General features: G+C 46.0%; 1 protein-coding gene across 4 annotated transcripts; it reads right to left on the bottom strand.

The window, feature by feature from the left end:
* Positions 1–1,838: 1,838 nt before the first annotated feature.
* Positions 1,839–25,523, bottom strand: KLHDC10 (kelch domain containing 10). 4 transcript variants are annotated; one of them, XM_041123628.1, is made up of 11 exons: positions 23,710–23,924; positions 17,444–17,573; positions 13,098–13,254; positions 11,553–11,774; positions 10,858–11,012; positions 9,492–9,640; positions 8,773–8,857; positions 7,785–7,851; positions 7,118–7,165; positions 4,790–4,929; positions 1,839–3,521 (listed from the first exon to the last, which is right to left on the bottom strand). In XM_041123628.1, the coding sequence occupies exons 1-11, from the start codon at positions 23,793–23,795 to the stop codon at positions 3,312–3,314; spliced, it is 1,449 nt and encodes a 482-aa protein (XP_040979562.1). In that variant the 5' UTR covers positions 23,796–23,924; the 3' UTR covers positions 1,839–3,311. The 4 variants fall into 4 exon arrangements, with proteins under 4 accessions (XP_040979562.1, XP_029870550.1, XP_029870551.1 ...); XM_030014690.2 differs by having other exon boundaries at positions 17,865–23,786; XM_030014691.2 differs by lacking the exons at positions 17,444–17,573; positions 23,710–23,924 and adding an exon at positions 13,822–17,194.
* Positions 25,524–25,608: the final 85 nt, after the last annotated feature.

Below are 25,608 nucleotides of genomic sequence, written 5' to 3'. Positions count from 1 at the left end.
GCACAAAACCCTGTTCCGAGATGGCTTTCTCTCTCGGTGTGCCCTGTCCCCATCCCAGGCAGTATCACGGATGCTCTTCGCTCCTTTTCCCTCCATCAGTTGCTGAATCCTTTCCCTCTCCCTTAGGGAACTGGCCCTCCCCTGGCAGAGGTGGTGACACTCTGCCCTTTTGCTCGAGTATGGTATTGCACAGAGTGGAGTTAACTTGCCCTTAAAAAGGAGGAATTAGTACTTGGGCTAGAGGTGAAGACAAGCAGGAGATGGAGCAAGAAAAGCCTGGAGCTGTTCAGCCTTCAAACTGTAGCCCAGAGCGAAGCCTCTGCCACCATAAGCCAGGGAGAAGCTTTTATCATTCAAATATTCAATGCGCAGTAGACTAGCAGCAACTCAAGCAAACCCTCAAAAGGGAGCTGTGAGTTTTGCAGTGCTTAAAACAAGGAATTTTTTTAGGAAGAGCAATGTCCAAGCTCTTGTGCCCATGATGCAACAGCAACCCCAGTTTACTGGGAGAGGAGAGGCCTTGTAACTCCCATCACTGGACGATGCCTGTATTTTCTGCTTTTATCTTTCTGTAGTACTCTTGGCCATGCTCCTGTAAGTTGTGTGTGCTGGGGACGCAGCGTGACTGTGTCGGAAGGGTGAAACCAGCTCCAGGCCATTGGTGGAGGGCACAGGCAGGCTCTGGGCTTGGACCTTCAGTGGTCCAGCCAGTGGAAGGGGCTTGGGCACTTGGGTTTGGGTGACCCAGTGGTGACTTGGTGTGTCACAGGGACATCAAGACTGTACCGTCCTGCCTGGGTGGTTGAACATGTTCCATGTCAAGATTTGAAGCTAAGATTAAGTGACAGTGTTACAGGTGTCAGTATGGAGCCAGGCTGTGGCCACATGTGCCCCAGATGAACACCCACCACCCTTCCTCTTCCCTGTGGTCACATCGGGGGAAAGCTCCTGGCTGGCCCCATAAGGCTGCTGGAGCAAGGAAGACATTAGAGCTCAAGGAATCTGCTTGAGCAGAGATCCAGGCTTGAATGGTTTTAATATTGCCTTGGCGATGATGGGAGATGCGCTTTAAAGTAGGTAAAGGAAGACCCAGCACATGTATGACCAGGCTGTTCCAGTATGAAGGTCCCAGCGGAACTGGAGGCCAGAAGGCAAAGATGAAGCGCAGACATTCAGCCTCTGCAAGAGGTGAGAGCCACTGAGTTCAGGCCAGAAGAGGGAGCTGGAGAAAAGGCCCACTGGCCCAACCTGGTCCTGCAGAAGAGGACATCCCAAGCCAAGGGCAGGAGAGCAGGTACCCCTTCCCCAGCCCACAGCTGCCAGCAGGGTCTGGGTTCAGCTCCTGAACTGCTCCAGCAAGCAGTCAGGGAGGCTTGGAAGGGGGTTGAAATAAGGTGATAATGTTCTCCAAGAGCAAAGGCTTTCCGTCCCATAGGCTCTTTGCTAGAAGTCAGCCTAAACATAGAGCTGGAGACTGCAAAAGCCATGCAGTGCACCAGAGGTCCCCAGCTTGGCCCTGTGAGCTGCAAGTCCTGCAAGGGTACGAAAGGGGCAGATAGATACAACAGATTGGTGGCAGCTGCCACCAGTTTCTGTGGTCAAAAGCACCAGAGAATGCTTCTGCTATGATTCCCAATCTTTATTTTTCTGGGCCTTGGGGAGAAAAAAAAAAAAAAAAAAAAAAAAAAGGCAGCAACAGAGGCTACAGAAGGGGGAAAAAAAATCTGTGCCCAAGAACAGGGGAAGCTTAACATTGGGGCAAATGTTAACACTTCAACTGAACATCAGGGCTAGGTGCTCCCTAAGAGGGGTAGCAGTGACTCAATCAGCCAGTGCTGTTCAGATTAACAATGTGAAGACAATGCTATGGTTTATTTAAACATAATAAATGCAATCTCTTAAAAAGAAACTAAAACCCCACAGTCTAACCCTTGCCTTTGATGATGGAAGGGGAAGAGGTACTAGGAAAAGCTGATTTAAAAAAAAAAAAAAAAAAGGCACTTAAAAATGGTCTTCAAATAAAAAGAATTTTGCACAAACCTGATGCCAGCCCACTGGAGCTGCTCAGAGTTTGACGGCCACTTACACATGGTCTCTGGAGCAAATTTCACAGTATATCAAGCACAGCAAGACAAGAGCTAGACAGACATCCCTTCTTCCTCTCCTGCCTGTGCAGAGATGACCACTGCTCACAGCAAGAGGGAGAGATGTTCCCTCTCTCCTTTTCTTGATGCTGTGTTTCCTGGGATAAGTGATCCATGAGTTTCCAAGGATCCATATTAAAACCACATGCAGCAATAACATCCCCCACCCCCAGAGGAACACGAAGCTAACTAGAAAAAAGCTGACGTGATGTGTGGGAGGAAGGAAAACAAAAAGCTTACTGGTACACGTTAAGAGTCAGGTGCTGATAACCAGGACTTGAGCTGGCATGGGTAGCTCACACCCAAGCACTGGGTACAACACACTACAGGTTAAAAGACAGCTCTGAAATCTACGGGGGGAGTTTTCACTGTTAGCTTGTTCAGAGTGCAATGTGAGCCGAAAAGGTTAAAAAAAGATTCAGCAAAACCTCTTCCCTCCCCTCACCACCCCAAGTAAACTACACAGTAGTCCATTAAGTGGCAACTTTTAACCAGTCTTCCAAGCAAACCTTTCAATATGAAAAGGTGAGGGACACAGACACGGGGTGTTTCAAATCACTGCACACTGCACCAGAAAAGCTGCACAGGCAAAGCTTCGCTCACTGCCCCGTGTGACGTTCCAGCCGTCTTCTGAAGCTCAAAGAGATGGGAACATGCCCGTGAAACACATGCAAAGCCTTCAAGCGGAAGGAATTCTTGGTTTTATAGGGGGAGAGCTCAGCTGGGCATTAGGGGGATGAGTGTTATCTAAAGCAAAAGAACAGGTCAGCTGTTGTTCTGCATTGAATGTCCTCTGTTAGATACATCTTGTGAAAATACTAGGTTGAATGCGCCACGTGTAAGCATGGGCTCAGACATTCGCAAAGTTCCCCACCCTCCCCAATTAAGTTGCAAGCATGTGCTGATGACAGTTTGATGGCTGGATGTTATGGATTAGTCCCAGAGAGTATTATTGATTAATGGTGTAATTTAGATATCCATAAATAAGAAGTGGATTTTCAACAACTTAAAGTAAAAATTTCTAGAAAGGCATCAATGTATTTGCTGAGTAAGGCGCTGAGCGGGTTCCTCCATGTTCTTAGCAAGACCATCCATGGTATCCATAAATAGGGGGCAGGAGGGGGCTTCTTGAACGTAGTGTGTCTTGGACAGAAGCATGAGATGTTCTCATTTTAGTCGCTCAACGAGTCCCTGCGTCAGTCCAAGGTGCAAAAGCTGAGATCTGGAGAGAGTTGCTAGATGAGGGAAATATTCCAGTAGCTTCTCCCACGACAGTTCCAGCAGACTGGGTACCACCAGCCACATTTTAAACAGAGAGCCAGTCCGTTTGTTTTCATGGATGTTGACCACCCCTCCGTGAACATACATGCAGCCGGCCTAGATGGGAAAAGGGAGAGAGGGGAGTTACATGGGGCACAGACCAAACTGGCACACCAGAACGTGCTGAGGAGCAACACAGCCAGGAAAACCTGGATTTGACTCTCCAGATTCCCAGCTGGTTAATGACAGAGCGAGATTAACCTCACACACCTTTATGTGCTGGTAACAGAAGTGTCACTGCCTGAGCCAGTCACCCTGGGCTCCTCTCATAGCCAAGGGGAGGGATCACTGCTGAAGGGCACGTGTCTCATCCTAAACCACGTACCCACTAGCTTAAGAGTGCTTTGCTCTGTATTTTAGGTGAATTCTACCCCAAGAAATCAATATTAGGAGTGGGGCAAAGTGTTAATAAATTAGTATCAAACCATACTTAGGTTTCAGCTAAAAAGAACGTATTTTTTTAAACTAAAACCACACCATACAAAGACATGCTGCATTCCCTGCTCAGCATAACCCTGCTCCAGGAACACCACCAACACAGAGAGATGGGAAAAGCTCAGCTGCTGACCTATTCTGCGAGTGGCATTTTTTCAATACGTAGGAAAAGAAAAGGCATTCCTGCTGTCCAGGCACCCACCTGCAGTCACCAAGCTGCCTTGGGAAACACCTTTATCAGGCCTACAGTTTCTCAGAAAGAGTTGCATTTATAACAATCTCCAAACTAGGTAACACCTGCTCTTATAACCAAAGAACCTGATCTCCACCCTCGCATGCTGCCCTAAGGCGATGATCAGCTGAAGGAGGCTGAAGTCACAGCTAAATGCATTTCTTGCTGCCTCCTGCTTACCAGCCACAGGTCTCTAAGCTTCTAGTTACGGCAAAAAGCTCTAGCAATACCAATCTTACCATTAGCAGTGGTTTCCAAAGAGGGCTGCTCCCCTGCTAATCCAGGCTGTTCTCAGTAAGCTAAAACCAGTTTACTTGGGGGAGTATTTGTGCTTTTTCTCCTTTTGCAAACAGGAACTGCTGTTCACACATAGAATTACTCCTTGAAGCTGATACGGTTTAAAAGCTAAAATGCCGCATCACTGCTTTCAGAAAGCAGAATATACTGTGTGCTACCGCTCTTTAAACAGCAGCAGGAGTAAAAGGAGTCAAGGCAGTGACCTCACACCAGCCCTCAGCCTGCCTAAAGATGCTGCATCCAGTGGAGGTCACCTCCTTGGTAACATCGGTTCAGCTCTATTTGCAGCCCACACAAATGTCAGAGTGCTTGAATGAATGGCTTGAACTTCAGCTACATAGGAAAGAAATGAGTCACTTACTGGTGTGACAGCAGCACAGTGAAAATACACTGGTTCCGGCATGGCAGCTGGGAGCTTGACCCACTGGAAAGTTTGCAGATTCAGCTTCCAAACATCTCCCAGAATCACTTCTCCATTATAGCCTCCACAAACGAACACATCTGTAAGAGAGGAAACCCATGGTGCTTACAGGCCCAGCCATCCTTCATCCAGCATTTGCAGAACATGCAGTGACTGAAGTCAGCGATCACCTTTCCAAAACAGCTTTATGATCAACAATTATTTTACCTCAACACAAGCTCTCAGTACCTCTCAAATCAGTCCCAGCACACTATTCATAATCACAGAGGCCACTTATAGAATTACAGAATGGTTTGGGTTGGAAGGGGCCTTTAAAGGCCACCTCGTCCAACCCCCCTGCCATGGGCAGGGACACCTTTCACTAGATCAGGTTGCTCAAAGCCCCATCCAACTGGACCTTCAACACTTCCAGGGATGGGGCATCCACAGCTACTCTAGGCAACCTGCTCCGGTGTCTCACCGCTCTCACCATAAAACATTTCTTCCTTATGTCCAATCCAAAACTACCCTCTTTCAGTTTAAAACTGTTGCCCCTTCTCCTGTCACTACAGGCCTTGGTAAAAGTCTTTCTCCATCTCTCTTGTTAGCCTGCTTTACACATTAAAAGGCCGCAGTAAGGTCTCCCTAGAGCCTTCTCTTCTCCAGGCTGAACACTCCCAGCTCTCTCTACCTGTCTTCATAGCAGAGGTGCTCCAGCCCTTGGATCATTTCCATGGCCCTCCTCTGGACCTGCTCCAACAGGTCCACGTCTTTCTTTTGCTGAACGCAGTACTCCAGGTGGGGTCTCACCAGAGTGGAGCAGAGGGAAAGAATTACCTCCCTCGACCTGCTGGTCACGCTTCTTTTGACACAGCCCAGGATACAATTGGCTTTCTGGGCTGCAAGCGTACATTGCCAGCTCGTGTCCATTTCCCAGCCTGCTTGTGATCCCAGCCCCACCATGGCAGATTCAGAGCTAAATGCCGTTGAGAAGCAGGACGGCAGTGCAACTCCCACTTTAAGAAGCTGTATTAAGCCCTAGCTAACCTGAGTTCATAAGTTCCTGGGTTTGATCAGATTCTAGTGGTTTTAAACCCATGGGGAGCAGCCACAGCCCTGGCTCCTAGTCCTGCTGCCTGCCAGAGGCAGGTCCTTGCTCCCAGCTTTGCCCAAGTTCTCAACTCAGAGGCTTGCACTGCAGCAAAATACTGCTGATGAAGGCGACTGGAAGCATCTCCCAGCCCCTGCCTTACTTTTATTGGCACAATTAGCACTCCTAAGAAATATAATCTGGCATAGCACTCTTCTGCATGGCTCAGCACCCTTTAATATACAGCATTCAGTCATCGACCTGAAGAGTTTTGAAAAGAAGGATCAATATTGTAACTGCTTCTTCAGTCCATTATGAGCAATTTGTTTTATCAAGTTTCGAGGAATGCGTTCTTGTAGGACAATGAGGCTATGGGAGAGGCCCAAATCTAGTTGAAGGAACACTCTACCATTCAAAATTGCAGGTAATTGAACATGGATTGCACATGAAGAGCCCTCTCTAAGCTGTGCCTCAAACAGTGCCGCACAAGTGATTTACAGCAAGAACATTTGGAGGATCAAAGTGAAGAACAAAAGGCTCTACTAAGCTCCGTGCAGCTTCTAACATATAAAATCGCCCTCACTTTACTAGAGAATGGAAAGACTCAGGTGCTAACTCTGCTACTGCCTCATAATCCACTCCATATGAGCATCTCGGATTTACAACACCACGAAAAGGACCCCCTATCAAAGACATCTCCAAAATACCTTGTCTCTAAAGAACTTGGCTTCAGCACTTGGTCGCACTTTGCTTTTCACAGCGGACTGCAAAGCTAACAGGTTAGTCATCAAGCTGTAGCAGGAGCATCATTTATACCTGTTTGTGAGCTTGCAATCAGTAAGTTGCAAAGTATCATGGACACTCGTGGCTAAAATACGTGATATCTTACATTGAAGTGGCCACATGTCCAAAGGAGATTTACGTGTTGCCTAAAACACTGCAGAATTCCAGAGAGCAACAGTACTGTGCAATGCAGAAGTATATCTGCCTACAGCAGCAAGATCCCTCATGTGAAGAGTGGTGCCAACTGGGAGGCTTAAGGCCTGTTAACAAGAAAGAAATCCTCTTCCAGAAAATACACGTGTGCCCTGCAGTTCTCACAAACATGTGTCGGAGGCCAGCATCTCTCAGGCTAGAAGGATGGGCTTGTCACTGCTAAGTTGTATAAGATATACCAATTTTCAAGACGCAGATCTTACCATTTTTTATCTGAACGCAGCTATGGCATCTTCTGGCTGCTGGGAAGCCTGAGGAGAATAAAAAAAAAAAAAGTATCAAATATAATTGCTTTAAAGTGCTTGGGCAAGTGGTGATTATATCTCAACATAGAGTCATGGATAGGAGTCACTTGTTTCATTTATAAGGGGCTTCTGCTTTCCTACAATCACGGGTGTAACATCTCTACTTTAGCAACCAGCTGTTTCAGGTTTGACTCCTACTTGCTCTCCAGGGAAGGAAGAAATGTGCCAGAATCTCATTCCCCACAGACTCCAGCTCTCACCTCTGGCTTGCTGAAAAGCAGCAGCCAAGGGCCTACAAGGTTTCAGGGAAACCCCTGCTGCTAACCAGGCCAGCACGTGTTCCCTCAGAGGGAGAAGAGATGATGCATATCTTCTGGGAGGAGAGCCAGCCACTATCATCTTTCCCACCCAGGGAGGGAGAGAAGCCAGACTGCTAAATATGCTTCAGATGGGTTAGTCCTCACTGCTAAAGCTCTAAACAAGCAGGACCTCGAGGCCGGTGTTAAGTCACGTACTGTACAACACGGTTATGAAAAAGGCTTTCAGTCTGCCAGAAAACTGCATTTTCGAGCATCTTGGCCACTCTCTGGTTTACAAGGGAAGACAGGGGAAATTCCAGACTCACCAACTTTTTCATGAGGTTTTGTGGCAATTTCCTCCCAGGTGTTGGTTTCAAGGTTGTACGCATGGATCTGAAGGGACAAAGAGGAGCCATTACCTCCTCCCGGCTCTCCGAGCACCACAATGATGCAGTTGCAGGCTCTGACCCAGGGAGCCACTATAAACACCTCTTTTTCATTAATTGTAAAACGAAAACCAGCTAATCACAGCCAGTGAGTAAGCAGGTATAAAATCACCTTCAAAGCGTACCAGCTTACTAAAGCTTTCATCTCAGGCTTTGCTATTTGAGCCCCACAGCTGAAGAAAAAGAAAACTGCTTTTAAAAAAACTGGACCAATTAAAACCCACACCCTCCAGTTCTCAAAAGTGTTTAGAAATACCTATCTCATACTGCACGTAAGGAGGAAAGAAATGCAGAGAATGGAGAGATAAAAAGTCATGTTAACTGCTGCAGTTTCAAGTTTTTTGGAAGTGGAGCACTATTTAAAGTGTCCTTGTCTATAATTTCGGCATTCAAGATGAATTCACTCTTCCCTCTCCAAATTGTATTGGAGAAAAAACATTTACCACAAGAAAGGAAATTAAAGTATACTATTAAGGGAGAAGACAAGAAAAGAGTCACCGTATCAACATCTGAATTTAACATCAAGGAATTCCTTCCTTTGGTACTTTCCTGTTTTTGCACAAACACAACATTTAGAAATATGTCCTAAGTGTTTTTAAATGAGAATCTTTAATAACAGGTCTACAGAATGAAGCTGGTTTGCAGATTGGTATGGTCACTGGGTACCACAGATTCATCATCTGTAAGTCAACAGGCCATGTTTGCGGCAAGACGAGGTTTTACAGAAATAGGAGAACAATCTGCTCCTAGTTATCTATTTTTTTACCAAGCTCTCCAGGCAAAGCGAGATGAAGAGACCGTTCTGGTAACACTTCACTGTAGAAAATCTCCCATCCAGGCAAGCAGTCAAGGTTCCTGATTGCCTTACCTTATCTAAGGAATAAGCTGTCCAGGAAGTTCCACCTCCCAAGATATAAATTCGTTGACCATCATGTGCGATTTCATGTCTGTATCTGAAGGTGCAAAGAAGGACATTTAGCAGCACAAGCAATTACTGCAAGTGAGCAACAACAAAAGCCTTCTAGAAAACACTACCAAATTTGAGTGGTTTAAGCAGACACCCCAAGCCTGGCTATGCTGTATCAGTCCCTCACGTTGGGAGCATTCAGAAGATGTGGAAGCTTTCATGAGCAATCTAAGCAGCACCCCAGAAGCCTGCAAGGCATTTTCTGAGAGCAGAGCACCATGGAACTTAAGTCCAGTCATTTATGGAGCACCACAATGGCCATCAATATCCAGCCCCTTCTCTCACTAAGATGGTCACTGATTGATCTCCCAGCCCTCCTTCCTCCATGCCTTGCTACAGAATAGGACAAGAGACAGCGATTAACAGGAGCCTCTTGCCCTCCTCAGCACTCAACAGCTGCCCCAAGTCCCCAGCTCTGTTCTGGCACCACACAGTCCAGATCAGTGTCCTGGCAAAGGCTTCACACCCCATCCCTACATCCCCCTGCACGCCAGACTGCGGGAGCACTGGTTGTGCAACGTTCACAGCTGAAAACACTGCTCTAAGAGTGCCCAGAAACCTGTCCGTAAAGGTGGTGACTCCCCTGTGTAAAAGGTCTCTGAGACTGTCCAGCTTCTCACCTCTCCTCTGGCATGTCACACGACATATTGTTTGGTTTCAGCTGGATCCACTCTCTAGTGTTGAGGTCTAGCTTATGTAGGTCGGTACTGTAAATGTAACCAGTTGTTCCTCCAAACACATAGAGACAACCATTGATGATGGCCATGGCCTGGAAGGTAACAGAGAGAAACCAGTCAGAAAGGACGTGCGACATCAGTGTCTGAAAAAGAGAGAATTCCCACCCTCCCAAGGCAAGACACTGCTTGCAAAGCTCTACCTACAACTTACAAAATGACATGTTCAGGAGGAATATGAAGGGCAAACAAGGATGATACACAAAAGATGGGGGGTGGGGGGTGTCTGTAGGAAGGAAAAGTAATTCCGTGGTCACAAGATGAGGACCTAGAAGTGGAGCTGCTAAGTTTCAGGCATCAGACAAAACAGATCTGTGCAGCAAGGGCTCCCAGGAGCTAAAACCAAAGCACAGTTAACCCTGAATCTCTTCCACACTGACCTTAAACGGATACTGTTACAGAGAATCTTGCAAACCAGCTATCAGATAGCCAGTGGCATCAAGCGTAACAGAAAGCCCCAAACACAGCGGATAAGTCAGACTAAACAATAAAGACAGCCTGTACAATTCAAAAGCACATGGACTATCAGCCTACTGACACTGTGAAGATGGTGCAGGCACCATTCCCTGATGCAGTCCAAGGTGGAAGCAGAGACGTAAGCTCCTTCTGCTCCCAACTGCCTGTTTGCCAAAGGCCAGCTCGAGCTGAACTGGGCAAGGGGAAGATTACTTTCCTTCCTCCCTAAGTGTCTGGCGCACATCTAAACGAGAAATTAGTTGGGTTATAAATATCTGCACCACAAGTACATTGGCAGTATTATTGGAAAGCACAGCAAAAGCTGGCAGTCCTCCTGTGAGAGTGAATCTAGTTTTTTGTGCACCATGCTCATCCAGGACATTATGGACAGTTTTAAAAGTTGTTATTCTAATACAAACAAGACCTACTAAACACTGTTTTCATTTATAGTTTTGGGTTTAAAGGCTTTGAGGAGGCCAGAGAGCAACTCCAGAAACTACCAACCACTCCTTAAATCAGACATACTTTTTCATTCAACTGCACCTGGCATTTAGTTAACAAATTTTGGCTTTTCTATCTACAAGAAAACTACACTTTTCCTTTGTAATCTCAAAGAACCAAGACTGCTCTGTTTCTTTACAAATGGTATCTGCCTTCCCTTACACTTATGTACATAGAGAACAACTCTGGTTACTAGCAGAGAAGAGATCTCCATGCTCTGGCCCCTTTTCTGTGACACACAGCGCAGCGTATGCAGGCACAGGCAAAGTGCCTCGACAAGGGATGTCCTTCATACCTGGCCATAGATTCGATTGGGTTTCTTTCCTCGGCAGCTGAGCAGAGCCCATCTTTTGTACTTGACGTTGCAGACATGGACGTCATTGCCGTTGCTCTCCCCAAAGGGGATCCCGGTGCCCCCGAACACAAGCAGGTTGTTGCCATGCAATACAACTAGGAGAGAGAGACAGAGCAGAGATGCATGTTGCTGCGAGACGCGGTAAAAGAGAACGACTCTCAGCTCTGGAGTCACTAGGTAAAGAGTGTTCAATATTGTTCAAATACCCTACAATTCACACTATGTATTTATGGCTTTGAAATACTCTAAAAGAGAAAGAATGAAAGCTAAAACCATGGTAACCAAAGGCCTACTTTTAAAAATGGCTAGTGAACAAAGAGATCTATTTTTGGATGCTTTGAGGTGTCTGATTGCACTGAGCACCTAGCTGCTGAAAGTGCAGGTGCCTTGCAACTATCAAGCTAAATACCTGGAGACTACCTCTTGCATTTGAAATTTTTTCTTTCCCTCTGCCTCAACCCGAGAGAAAGAGGAAAGAAAAATCACAAAACCAACCCAAACTCAAGGCCTACTCGCAGAAGAGTTGGAAACAGGATCCAGATTTCCCAGTTCTTGCCTGGTTTTGCATTCCACCAGGGACATCGATTAAAATAGCTTCAGGAGTAGACGCATAGGAATTGAATTTCCATACGTACGTGACATGGAGGCTAGTTCCCTGGGCATGTACCCTTCAGTGCCCATTTGATGCCAGGTGTCTGTCGCAAAGTTGTACCGCCAGAGTTCCCTGAAGAGCGGGTAGTCTTCATTCTCTGGCCCACCGGACTCATCGTAGTCAGGATTGTAGCCTCCAAACACATACAAGTTGGCACTATCTGCCACGCAACGATGGCCACTTCTTGCTGGTGGAGACCTATGGCCTACAGCAAAAAGAGAAGGTAAACCAGCTTCAGTGAAATGCCAGCAGAGGAGCTGAGCTTGTGTCTGAGGGTCAGGACTACACCCGCTGCAGTGGTTCTCCAACAAGAGTGGCTGGTGTTTAGCCACAGGGAAGCATGTCTGCAGCCAGGAGGAAACAGCTCTGTAATGACAGACCCACTTCTCCAAGCAGGAATGGGGAGAGTCTCCCTGTGTCACCATCTCATTCATGTCCCTGGACCACACCTGCCTAAAGAGGCCTGTCTGCAGGTCGACACATGACAATCCTTCTGTAAAAGCTATTTCCAAGATATCTTAAAAATTCCCCCTTCTATCATTCTGTATGGCAGATTTCACTTAGGAAACATTTCCAAAATGTTTATATTTAAAGCTGACTGGTGGGAACAAAGAAGAAAAGTAATGATTTGCTCTCTGTCCTACATAAAGCTTCTCTCCATTTCTTCTCTTTTGCTCCTGGCACCTTGTATCTCAAGAAGGCTCTTTCACCTTGGACACCCCCAGCTTCCTAAACATTAATCAACACACGTCTGATACAGCAAGTAAAATCTGCTCATAGATAAAGGCATTTGCACTGGGAGGGAGCGTAGCAGGGAACCCATCTGAGATCCGACAGGTTAAGCTTGACAACTGGCAGACGCAGCCCTTCCCAAAAGGAAGCCCTCTGCCTACCCACCCTCCTCCCTAAAAGCCAATGGAAATAAAAGCGGGGAGGACAATTCAAGCTCAGACCTCAACTGGAATAGATAAAAAGACCAATTCAGTCCAGGAAAATCTAAACAGCAATATTCTTGTTGGACAACAGCAACTGAAGTCTCAGCTGACAAGTGATCAAAAAGTAATTCCGAGCTTGCTCGAATTTGATGCACAGCAAGAGCCAAGCACAGTGCCAGAGGTAGATGTTTTTCTTCAACAAGACACAGGACCACATAACGAATGAGAAAGATGAAAGGAGCAGAAAACGATCAGGTCCCTGAACAAAGGAGCTGGTTGTGAGACACATGTAGAACATCTCAAGCTGACTAAACCAGGAAGGTTTCAAAAGTCATTTTTTCTATGCAATACAACAGCTTTTTGGTGAGAGTAAGTCTAAGCTTCATCTTGAGAAGGAAGATAGATAATAGTCCCCTAAAATGTACAATTTCAATGCATAACCATCACTCTCTCAAGCACATCCTCTGCTTGTTGCACCTCAAGACAGGCCCGCTTTGGTTCAGTTGACAATAAAGAGCAAACCAAAAAAAACATCAAAAGAAGATCCCCCGAAGACCCCCCACCCAAAGCAGCCAGTGATCTTCACCACCCACCTGCTCTCACAGCTCTTTTACGGACTTTTAGGATGGAACAGGACCCAGTGAAGCATCTAATTAGGACCCATCGTGTTTTCTTCTTAGAGCTTGTTACAATTATCAGCAGTGAATCAGACATGCGGAGCAATAACAAATGAGGCATCAAGCATCTTTCCTACAGGAAAGGTGAAATAAATGATTTGTCCAGACTGAATAATGAATTTTAACTCAGCACAAGCAGCTTTGCTTAATCATGTTCCCCGTTTGCTGCTGCTGTAAGCTCCAACTCTCGTCCAAAATTAAGCTGCTCTACAGGGTTCAGACAAACTCCTTGTGGCTAAGTTTTGACAGATTTGGGTTGTTTCCAGTAATAATTGTGTCTCACAGCAATCCCCACTTAGAAAACTAATATGCACTGGCTGAAAGAGAGGGGAAGAAAGTTAAGGAATTAATGGAAAAATCTGTAGTCTGGCCTGGCTACTGAGACAGCACAGTGCCATCGGGCACCCAGCGTGGCATGGACATTAGCGCACAGGAGGGGTGGATATTACATGTACTAACAGCGGCAGCCAGGAACTAGTGCTGGACCAAACTGTTAAAACAAATATTACGTGCTTTAGAGGTGATTCACAAAGGGAAAGAGAAACATCCATCCCTCTGGCCTTTTTTATTTTAAACTCTGAAACTATCCAAAGAGATGGATTCATTTTTAAGTGAACACATTGATAATATAGGTATTTACAATCAAGGTAATTGTTCAGACTCTTCTAATCAGAGATGCTTCGAGAGGGCAGTTCATCTGATCCTGAATATCTGCAAACAAAACCATGCTTGAGAAGTGCCCATGCCTCTCTGCAGCCTATAGAGGATATCCTAGCGAAGGGCTCACGTGTCTGTGCTTGGCCAAAGGGAGCTCATCCTGCTTGTTTCTTCTTCTGTGTTTGCCCTGGAGGTCTCCAAAAAGACCTGAAAGAACTGAAATGGGAGCTTAATTCCAGCAAAGACTGGGAGCACTGATGCACACATTTTGCAGGGGAGTGAGGATTTAATTCAATCATCCATTGAATTTAAAAGGTATTAGGGAATTAGGAGTTCAAATATTACATTAAATATAGATCCTATTTCTCTCTAGTTATAACACTTGCTGTGAGAATTTTCCAGAGGGAAGAGAGAAGAATAAGGCTGAGTTTTATATAAAGCCAACAGACTAAAGAGTAAGAGGCATAATTCAAAGAAAATAAATTAAAAAACAAAACCAAGGAAGCCTTCTCTGCCATTCACCTCTCAAATTAAAAAGGGAAGACACCTGACTTTGCCATAAAGTCCCAGAACAGTTAAGTTTCAACAGAAAAGGATCAATGTTTGATGCATGCAGGTCCTCAAGATAGCGAGATGGGTACATTAAGCCCATACACAGCCCAGCTGGTTTCACCTCTTCCCATTTACACAGAAACCCATCTCCTATCTTTAAAAGACAATTTTTTTTGAGATATTTTCAAGACACAGAAAGGGCATCAGAAGGCGGAGCTGGTGTCAAACAGATACTTGCAAGTACGCAACCAAAATGGTGTGAAAGGACCACCCTTCCCATGCAGCCGTTCCCTGCCCATTCCCACTACTCTTGCCAACAACTCAAAGGGCTCTGTGAACTAAAGGAATGCATTTTTCAATCAAACACTCGCTCAGTAACTGTCCTTTGTCAGAAGCTAGGGATCCTCGTGGCAGAGCTAGCAGAAGAAATGATGCCTGTCCCTGGTCACGCATTCACAACTCAGCTGCTCAGGGGAAATCCACTGTCCTCAGCGTTAAGCTGAGCACCAAACCGCGGAGGAGAGCAGCTGAAATGCTTCCTCCTGCTGTGCCTGCTATGTGGCGGTGACTCCCAGGGAAAGGAGGGCTGGAAATGCCAACCAGAGCAAGGTTTCCAAAAGCTCAGGGCAAACCCCTGTAGCTACAAACACATGCAATTTCATTTCACTCTGCTCGAGAACAACAGATTTTCTGCTCTATTCGAGCAGACCCCAGTTGTGTTTGCTCAACATATAAGGAATGGGTTATCTCCAAAGGCTTCACATTTCCAGCCCGCTGGTTTTAAGCTCCGCTCTTCACTAACCCTTTCATCTCAATGGACTAGATCCTCCTGCTCGCAGAGGTCCAGAGAAGATGACATATCCACACATAAAACAGGAAAAAAAATTATCAAACACATCTTCTGAGTCACCTACACCAGCACACTCGCAAACGTATGAATGAACTGAATGTTAAACTGAGTTAAATTGCCACCAAACTCTTCTATTCAGAATTGAAGTGACCTTAATTCACTTCAGAAGAAAGTCTTAGAAAAAGATGCCTCTAGTTATATCTTTTTAAAGAAAAGACCTGTAAAAGCTGAATCTATTTAAGAGTTAATTCAGATTAGTTTCTTCAGCAGACAAGCTCTATGACTTTTACCTCCAATAAAGAGCTGCATTTCCATTTAATTATGTTTTATCAGATGATTCACATCTCCTACTGAAATTCTTCATGCAAGTTTTGGATCTGTTTTCGCTTCAGCATTAGCGGTGCACAACAAGCCTATTACACAAGCGCAAACTTTAGATGGTGCAGGAAGATGGAAACACCCAAGGGTTTGCTAACTTCTTCCTCTAGTTAGCAAAGCCCATCTCCCCAAGAGCTGAACCTGCCACAGATTAAAGAAACACCCAACACTAAGCAAAGCACAGTGAGACACCATCACAGTGAAAAGCTGCAAGTCACCAGGCCTCGCTATAAATTCTTTGACACTGGACATGGAAAGTAGCAGAACAACATACTGAGTCAAGACAGAACTGTGGGAAAGAGGTCGTAAAGCTAGTTATAGAAAATGGCTTTAAAGTGGATGGATATAATTTGGAAAGCATTCGCTTTCCCAATTTAAGACTCCAAAGTGAAACAGGAAGGAAGGATGGGAAGGTGCAGTCACAAGGAGACTCCTTTTCCTTGGTCCTGAGGGGAGAAATGGGAACAATAAAACTTTCAGAGAATAAGAAGCTCCACAAACAGAAAGAAGTTGAAATATCATGACAGGGACATAATTAAGGAAAGTCCTAAATTAGGACCAAGCTATCCGATTGAAACTTGCTTGCTGGCTATGCACTGACCTGTTAACACCCTGTTAAATTCACCCTTTTCAAGTGATTCATTGAGTGACTTCAGAGGGAGCTGCTCCGATGGCCCAGATTGACTTTGTTAAAGTGGATTCCTAATTGAATACCTCTCCTGCAAGAGGTATTATTAGAACAGGAGAGTAAGCAAAACGGCGGCATGAATATCCGTTCCCGAGTTTCCTGACGTGACACAGCGCAGCAACCAATGCATGAGACATTCATTTCCTACCCCTCCAAAAACTTTGAATACAGAGTAGGTCTGGGGCGAGGAGGAGGAGGAGAAAACAGAGATGTTCATTAAGAAAATTTAAAGAAACCCTTTATTTTGGAGGAGAGAGCATAATGGTCCTGAACGGTGTTCAACAAGACTCCCATTCAAAATATCCCTCTTATGGGGAGGACGAAGCTGAATTGCACCCGCTGGTCCATAAATACTGTTCCTATTCTGACTAACACAAACTTAAAAGTTTATTAAATTCCAGCTCTGGGGCCTTGACAGCTACAGAAATCTATGGAAGGCCTGGAGAAAAAAAAACCAACATAAAAATCCCTTGGTACCAGCAGATTACTTGAAGTTACAGAGCAGATTAAATGCTACCAGCATGCCCAGAACCACAGCATGCGTCAACAGCTATGCTCAAGTCTACTGGATTTCTCTACCACTTTTCAATAGCTCTATAATAAAGTTATAGAAGAAGAAAATTAAACTGTGAAGTACCAAGTGGTTGCACTGATTCACATGCAGTGCAAATGTAAGGTGAGAGGCACTTCAAACAGAGCAGCACAAAGACAAGTTTCGAAGAACAAAGAGGTTTTCTTTCCATTCAATTATCCTCCCTTTCATGACTGCAGGAAAAAAAATGCTGGCATCATCTCACTGGCTAGGTTAAACAAGAGGGGAGTACCCGCTATTTGAATTAGTAAGCCAGCCAGCTGGTTTTTTTTTTTTTTTTTAAATAAGAGGGGGGAAAAGGTCTAATTAGCCAAATTCATTTCTTAAAAATAAACAATGAAAGAGTTGAATATGAAGTTTTGAGAGTCTGCCTGAAACTATCCTTTTTCTTATCATGACCATGGTGCCAGAGAAAAACCAAATAAATCTATTAATCAATGAGAAGCTCTTGGCAGAGGGTGAGGTCTGCCTACGCCATCAGGTTCTGCAGAATTTGATTTTTCTTTTTAAGGGAATTTTCCCTAATCACTACCATGCCTTGTTACCAGTTCCCGGCAAAGCAATGCAGTGCTGTTCTCCTGAGGTGGCAAATCCACAGCCGCTGCCTCCCTTTCCCAACCAGCCTTGGAAGGAAGAGGCCAAGGGTCTGGGCTGTCCCACCATCTGCTCAGAAACCTGTAAGCAGAAAGGAAAAGAATGACCCCTGTATCATCCCTCACTAGGGCTGGTGTGAGGCTGAGCAATAGCCAAAGCAACCTGCAGCAGAAAAAAATGATTCCTGGATCCTTTGGGAGCAAAGAAGAGGAGGTATGAGAAACTGCTAATCTCACGCTTAAAAGGCAACTCTGGAAATGGAAACAGGTCAAGTTCTTTTGCCATCACAGCTACCAGAAAGAGACTGGGCTGTAGCTAGCAGAAATGGCAGGAGCAGGACTAAATAAACATACTCTTATTGCAAACACATACCCCTTCCCCATGGGTTACTGCCTTGGAGCTGCAACTGTGACGACTTTCCAGCTTCAAGATGCCTCATTTCTAAAGTCTGCCACGTGCTGTTGCTTGCTAAGGGTGCAAAAAATATCCTTTTGGACAGTCAGATCAGCTGACTCCAAGCCGCAGGTGTCAATTTTAAAGTTTTGCCTCTTTATTCTTTCAGCCTTAAAGGATCACTAAAGATCCATCTGAAATTGGAGCACAGTTATAATGTTTTGACATGCTGCTTGCCCCATTCCAAGTCACTGAATTACAGAAAGATCCTAACAACGTAGCAGTCAAAGCATTTATGATTTATTTTTCCATGTACTGCTTACTTGTTTCATGCAACCATTTTACTGCTTGCTCATCTGGCTGTTTAAAGACATTGCCGTTCACAAAAAGAAAAGCACATAAGATAAAGGCAACAGAAATTACAGAGAACTGTTTATTCCGTTCAGAATACACAGGGAACGATCCTCAAAGCCCAAAGCAATAATTAAAGGCCAATGTGAAATGTTTCACTCAAATCTTGGGGTCACGTCTGACCCCAAGAATCTGTATTTTCCTTACAGCACATGGCCTTCTCCATAGAAACAGCAAATCCCTGGTTTTTTCTTTCCCTTTTGCCCAGCTCATGTTAAAGCAGCCAAAAAGCAAAGGAAAAGAGCACGATCGAGATCCTGCCAGCAGTGGATGGAGTCAGGGGATGCTCTGGCATCTGGATGCTCAGAGTTTGGTGCAGCAGGGAGGCAGTTGCTCAGTGCATTTTTTTTTCCCTGTAAAACAAACCTTCCTGGGCACTCAGGGGAATCAGCGAAATGTATTCATCTGGTATCAGCCTCTCAGAAGATGTACAGGCTCCAGATTATCTCACGCAGGCGACCCGAGTTAAAAAGGATGACTGGTCTCGAGTTCACAGTTTCCACACAGGAGGTGAGACTCAGGGTCAGAAGAAACACTTGGCTTCTAACCTTCAGAAAAGAATTTTATCCAACAAAAGTTGCCGATGTTTCTAAATCTCACGGAAGCAACCAGTTTGGTTTTTTTCCCAACCAAGATGCATTTGGAGAAAACAGTTTACATGTGCAGCATATTTTTTATCAACAGATCAAGCTTCAAAGTTCTTCAAATATTTGAAAATCAGGAAATAATGGCACATGAAAGCTTACAGATTCCTATTGCTAAATGAAGTTTGTTTCAAACACACAAAAGACCATTTATTAAGATGACGGTAGTTCAACCCTAAGTTCACAACAGCCATCCAAATGTTTACAACCAACAGTACACACCCTTTTTTAAGCTAGCTATTTAGAGCATCACCTCAACCACACTGCACAACATAATGCCAGGTCACCAACAATGCATGTGATTTACCAAAACTTATCCGAGCAACAGCTATCAGTGTTCACAACACAGTGTGGCAGCTGTGTTTTCATCTCCAACGCATGCTCAACACAGCAGGCAGGATAAAGAGCAGACCTACTGAGATGATAGCACGCTTCTGCCAAGTAATTCTGCTTTGCAAAAGTAAAGATTAAATGCTGCTCTACCTGTAGTTCCTTGAGCAATATTATACAAGACAGAGCAAGGGAAGGCAGCCGTCCCATGGCATAGACAGAAAGCATCTGGACTCAAGCTTTCGTTGTAGCACTCACTACCTAACGCTGTGCAAGCTCCCAGTTCATTCGTTGAACAAAGCAGTATCATTTTTCTTGTGTAATTTGATGGATTAGAACTTGCCGTGCACATCAGGTAACCTGAAACAGAACAATGTTGAGGACCTCGTCCAGTTTAACATTTGGAGCTGGCAGGGAAATAAAAGCAAGGATCACATTCTGCCAGGCTACAATAGGAAAACTCAGCCAAAATAGATTGCTAGCACAAAAAACCAGATTCCTGAGCTGCAATCAAAGCACTGGTGGTTTTAATATACTGAATTTTCATTCTGGTTAAAGACTCGCATCTAGAGAGATGTTCCTCCTAGAACTACAGGACTATTTCCTATTTTGATATTTACTGATGAAAACTAATTGCAGGTACAGCCATGAATCCTCTTCATTTCATGTGTGGCTCAAATCAGGATTTGAAGACTATGCTAAAGTATTTTAAATCAAGCCCTTCTTTCCCTCTCCTCCAGACCACCTCAAGAAAGCACAGTTTTATTTATTCCTGGAGCATAACCAACAGATATCCAGGCGTAGCCTCAAACTCCTCCCAGAGCAGCAAGCCCAGCACCACCCTTTATAAGCTCCCTTTTTTCTCAACCTATTTTAATCATGACATCCACTGGAGGGTCATTTGCAAAGTAAAAGGTGCAAGAAGTTAGTGCAACAAAACCCTGTGAAATCTTAGGAAAGGGGAGGGTGATTTTATTTTACAAAATATTTACATAAGGTGGTTCTGGCCACTCAAACCCACAAGAACCAAGCATATCCAAGTAAACCGGCCAGGATCACTTACATACAGCACAGAGGGTGAAAGGACAACAGCTGCCAAGTCCTCACTACAATTCCTGGGTTGTTCTTCATTTAGAAGGACAGACTAGTTTTGGACAGGTCTTTTATACCCTCTGGCTCCTACGGCAAGATGCTTTGGCCTCAAGAGTTTTGCTTCCTTCTGCTTCCACGAAGTTTAGGCAGTTCTGCTGCCTATTGTCTGCGCCTCCTCATTCTGAGTTTCTTAAAGTTCTTCCTGTCAGGCTAAGAGGAAAAGGAACGCCACAGGCACTGAGCTGCAACCGCATGGACTTTGTCCTGTAATCAAGGTGTAGGGTCTTCCGCTTGCAAGACCTGCCCCAATATGCTGGCTTTTTCCATCAATCTGTGATCTTCAATCCTACTAATCCCAGTGCGAGGCTTATATTAGGCCACAATATTATTAGTGTTACTACTAGCAATATAACTTGTATTTCAAGCACTATTTTTGGAAATATAAACTAAATAACTACAGAATGTAAAGCTAACGAATATAGTGTGGCTTTTGGTTCTCATCTTTCCAAAGTAACATACCAGTGGTGAATAGCTAAGGTGTGTGTACACATCCTCTTTACTGCTTCTTAAGGTTTTCTAAAGAGGGTATCAGTATGATTTTCTCTCCTACCTAGTTTTTCCAACATCCAGAATAGCACGTTTCAGTATCTCCCTTTCCATTTATGATTTCTGCAAGACTGAAGGACATTTAGGTCAAAGGCTGAAGCCAAAGCACTGCTGGCTCTTGGGAGAGAGAACAAGACAAGTCAATATTGACTTTGACTCCAGTCTTCAAAGCTTCATCTTTTTCATACCAGCCAGACAAAATAAGTTTGTAACTCATGTAATTAGAGTCCCTTACAAATGTTTGGATAAGCAGGATGTGAACATGTCGCCGAGAACAAGGTTTAAAACCTGTTTGTTCATCCAGCTGCGTTAAGCCTCCTCAGATCACATAGCTCCTTTTTGTGGCAGGCTGCCCGTGCCCAAAAAATACCCAAGAGAGAAAGCAGCAGTGCCTGGGTCCCCGACACCTGAGCGATGACTCTGCCCAGGGTCAAGGGCAGCTGGGAGAGGCCAGAGGATCCAGCCAAGGATGCCAAACACAACCTACAGGCCACCAGCCAAGACCCTTTCAAATATTTGAAGTCTCTAAAGAAGCATTTCTAAGAGAATGATCATTCTCACATCCAGCTGTGAGAGCTTTCGGGTTTGGATTGATGTCCAGAATGGGTCTGCTTCTTCATCCTGCTTCTCAGAGGCTTTTGTTTTCAAACCTTTTTGTAGCAATCACGTATTTCGAACATTTCTACAAGTGTGCAATTGATTGTCAGTATTTCCCATGATTAGTAAAATAGGAACAGGATTGTAATACATGAGATAGCATCCCAGAGCAGAGAATAAAATAAGGAGTCCTTCTGAGTGGACTGTCCTTACTGAGAAACCAGAGCAAAAGAGGAAACATATGCCCCAGAAATTCTATATTACAGATTTTACACCACTAAAACTGAGTGTTCCTTGGGTTGTTTTGTTTTTTTAAAAAATGTAAAAGGAAAATAAAGAAAGGAATTCTGGAAAATGAGAACGATAGAACAGGCCAGGTTGGAAGGGATCGGGAAAGATCGTCTGGTCCAACCTCTCGTGGGAAAGGGAGCCAACATGAGATTATTCAGCACCTTGTCCAGTCACATCTTGAAACTCTCCAGCAACAGGGACTCTACCACATCCCTGGGGATGTTGTTCCAGCGAATTATTGCTGTTACTGTAAAAAATGTCTTTCTTACATTGAGATGAACCCTCTCCCAGTGCAACTTGTACCCACTGCCCCTTGTCTTCTCCACATGGCTCCTTGTGAAGACAGACCCTCCGTCCTCTTTGCAGCTGCCCTTTAAGTACTGGAAAACCATGATGAGGTTCCACCTGAGCCTTCTCTTCTCCAGGGAGAAGACACCTGACTCCTTCAGCCTTTCCACATAGGGCAGGTTCTCCAGCACTCTGACCATCTCCTTTGGACCATCTCCCGTCTGTCCACGTCCTTCTTGACTTGTGGGGACCAGAACTGGACACAGCACTGAGTAGAACAGGATGATCCCATCTCTCTCTTTCTCTGCTAGTAATGCCCCTGCAGATGCAGCCCAGGTTCCAATTTGGCTTCAGGCTTGTTCCCCCACATGACACAAAGGGATTCAGGATATTAGGGTTTTCTGTTGCATTTTTTTTTAAATATATATTAGAAACTCTGAACCTCTCCATATGAAAAAAACACCTCTACTGTGACTGGTACACTGGGAAAATTATAGCTTAAGACAGAGCATAAATGCTGAGCATGCAAGAAGCAAAGATATATCTAGGTTTCCAAACTGTTTCTATCCACTTAACCCCAAGAGCCTGATGAAAACAAAGAAATTTAAATGTGGACAGGAAGATTTCCAACGAAGAACAAACCACACACCGCCTATATTTGACATTTTTGATCTTTCTAAAGCTTACAAACACCAAAAAATAGCTCCTTCCTTTCCCTTATCCAACACAAAATTTTAGAAGTTTAAAGAGTCCTTACCCATCACCAGGCAGCAAAAACATGAACAGCTTTTTTTTTTTTTTTTTTTTTTTGAGCTGTTAAGCCATCAACGAGACTCTTTTGTAGACACTGCTTGAGAAATGCCCCTATTGAGAAACCCTAGATAGAAATAGTCCGCTTGAGAAAGCAAACAGAGCAGCACAACCCTGGCACCAGCTCCCGCTAGCTGCCTGCTTACCTTTCATAATCACTTCCCTGTACTCTCCAGAGTAAAAAAGGTGACAAAAGCTTAAAACCTTTTCTACAAGTAGGTGCAAAAGAAGAACGTGACAAAAGCAGCACGTAAGTCAAGGTGTATGCTCTTCTGTTTAACCAAGAGACAGCCCAGATCTACTTCAAATGACACACAGCTTAGCAAGAGCAAAAGAGCTCTGCAGGGAGGGATGTAGTGAACACATCCAACACCAAAGCATGCTACAAGCTCTTTGCGTGCTTTCACGACAGTAATTACTTGTAAAAACCGGATTAAAAGGAGATAGCATGCTTTATGGAAAAAGTCTAGGGCATTGAATGGTGGGGAAAACAAAGGAATGCCTCCTGGAAACTCTGAAAGGGAACTGGGAGGTAAGAAGACAAACCTGGTTGGAGGAAATGGAAGGAGGGGAAAAAAAATATTCCTCTGTCTCAATGGTTATGTAAGGGCTGCTGCTGGAGCTCTATAAATAGGACATTAACAGGTGTTGAATGGGGAGAAAACTCCAGCAATCGACTCAAACAGGATTTTTCCATCAGGTAGTTTTTCAGCAAGATCGACAATCAGCTTCAGGTTTGTTAAGGCTGGACTTACGTGCTAAGGCTGAGCTGAATGGGGGCATTTTGTACCTGGGGCTGCAGCATCTGCCCCTGTGCAGGTGGTGGAGGGCAGGATTCCATGTCGGGACATAATCGGTAGCCAGAAGTGGGATCGTTACAACTGCATCAGGAGGACGTGCTACCAGCTTGCTCAAGCCAATGATTAAAATTCAGGAACATGAAGATAATCAGTTCTTGTGTTACCAAAAAAGGCCCTTATCACAGAAGGAAGGAAACATGTTTGAGAATTCGCCCAAAAATAGAAAGTGTGGAGCCACTTAGCAAATTCACAGTGGTCTTGTACAAGGCTCGAAGGCGTCCTTGCTGCAGATCTAGACAGGTTTCACAGGGATCGAAACATGGACCCTGGTCTGAAAGCCCATTCCCCGCTGCTGCTGGTGCTCCAGACACACCAAACACAGGCTCCTACCCCTGAGGCAGCGAGAGGCTTCACATCCCCCGTCGAGGGATCTGAGTGGTAGGGCCAGGGGCAGCCAGGGCAGAAAAGGATGTCCTGGGCCTGGGGTACCCACCTCCTGGGTGGCAGCACCCCAGTACCATGTGGCCCTTGAGGGCAGGGGGTGCCATGGAGATAAGGAAGGGGGGGGGATACCCCAAACCGATTGGGAATACCCCCATCACAGAACCACGGGGTGCCCCACATCCCTCCCAGTATCACAGAACTGCTGGGATGGGGGTGATCTTCCCAATCTTACGACTGTGGGTTAACCCTGGCCTCCTCCCTCTAATATCCTGGGGCTGTTGGGGTGGGGTAATCCCCCCACATACCAACACTGCTAGGAGGAAGGTGGAAAACAGAAAGAACCACCATTCCCAGGTCACACGACTGGGCTGGCATCTCATCCAAGGTCCCTCTGCTAGCCTGGACACCCCATCCCAGGATCATCCCTCCCAGGACTGTGGGGCCCCCCACCCCAAAAACGTGATACGCTGGGATTGGGGAGGGAGGAGGGGGGGGGTGACCATGGGTTAGCCCAGGCCCATCCAGGATCACAGGGCTGCTGAGATGGGGCTGACCTCCACCAAGGACCGCGGGGTACCCCGTGTCCCCCCCCACACCCCATGTCCATGGGGATGAACCGCCCGTGTGGGGCATCCGAGCATCCCCCAAAAAGCTGAGACTGTCAGGATGGGGAAAGAAGAACGGCCGTCCCTTAGATTCGTAGGAGAGGGGTGACCCCCCCCACCCCTCAAGACCGTGGCTCCCCTTCAACACCCTAAAACCGTTTGGAAAGGGGTGACCGCCCCATCCGCAACTCCAAGACCCCTTATCCCGGGACCGTGGGGACGGGAACATCCCCCGGCCCTCCCTACACCACCCCCGGGGCCTTCGGGACCGGGTGACACCCCCCCCCCCCCCATCCCAAGCCCATAGGCTACCCCAGCTCCCCCTCAAAACGTCCCAGAGCCCCGGCACCGCGGGCAACGCCCCCCCAACCCCAAAACTGCGGGGTATCCGTCCTCTCAGGGCCTTGGGGACGGGGGTGCCCCGGTCCCCGACACCCCGGGGATGGGGTCACCCCTCCTCCCCGCCCGGGGAACCGGCGACCACTCACCCGCCGAGCGCGGCCTGCCCGGCAGCTGTACGAAGCGGTTGAGGAGACCACCGCCACCCGCCGCACCGCCCGGGCCCTCCCCGACACCCTCCCGGGCACCGTCTGCCGCCGACATAGCCCCCCGTCCGCTCCTCCTCAGGGCGAAGCCAGGCGGCAGCCAACGGCGGGCCGCCTTCCAATCAGCGACGAAGTTTCTGCGGGCCGCGGCCTATGAAACGCGGGCTTCTTGGTAGGTGGGGGAAGGCCGAGGAGAGAACGCTGTTGTTGATGGGGGGGGGGCGGGGGCTGAGCAATGATCACTGCGCCTGCGCGCCGCT

This window comes from Aquila chrysaetos, chromosome 5, assembly GCF_900496995.4.
Source record: "Aquila chrysaetos chrysaetos chromosome 5, bAquChr1.4, whole genome shotgun sequence".
Lineage (NCBI taxonomy): Eukaryota > Metazoa > Chordata > Aves > Accipitriformes > Accipitridae > Aquila > Aquila chrysaetos.
Note: the sequence above shows the minus strand (reverse complement) of the source record. Positions and strands in the feature narration are given on the sequence as shown.

Bases quoted from the DNA above. Each gene is read 5' to 3' on its own strand.
- KLHDC10 (XM_041123628.1), bottom strand. From the start codon at position 23,795: ATGGAATCCTGCCCTCCACCACCTGCACAGGGGCAGATGCTGCAGCCC. The intron at 13,255-17,443 runs GTAACAAGGCAT...CCTTTCCTGTAG, and splicing joins CATTGCTTTGCCGGGAACTG to GAAAGATGCTTGATGCCTCA. The intron at 7,852-8,772 runs GTAAGGCAATCA...TTGTCCCTTCAG, and splicing joins CAGCTTATTCCTTAGATAAG to ATCCATGCGTACAACCTTGA.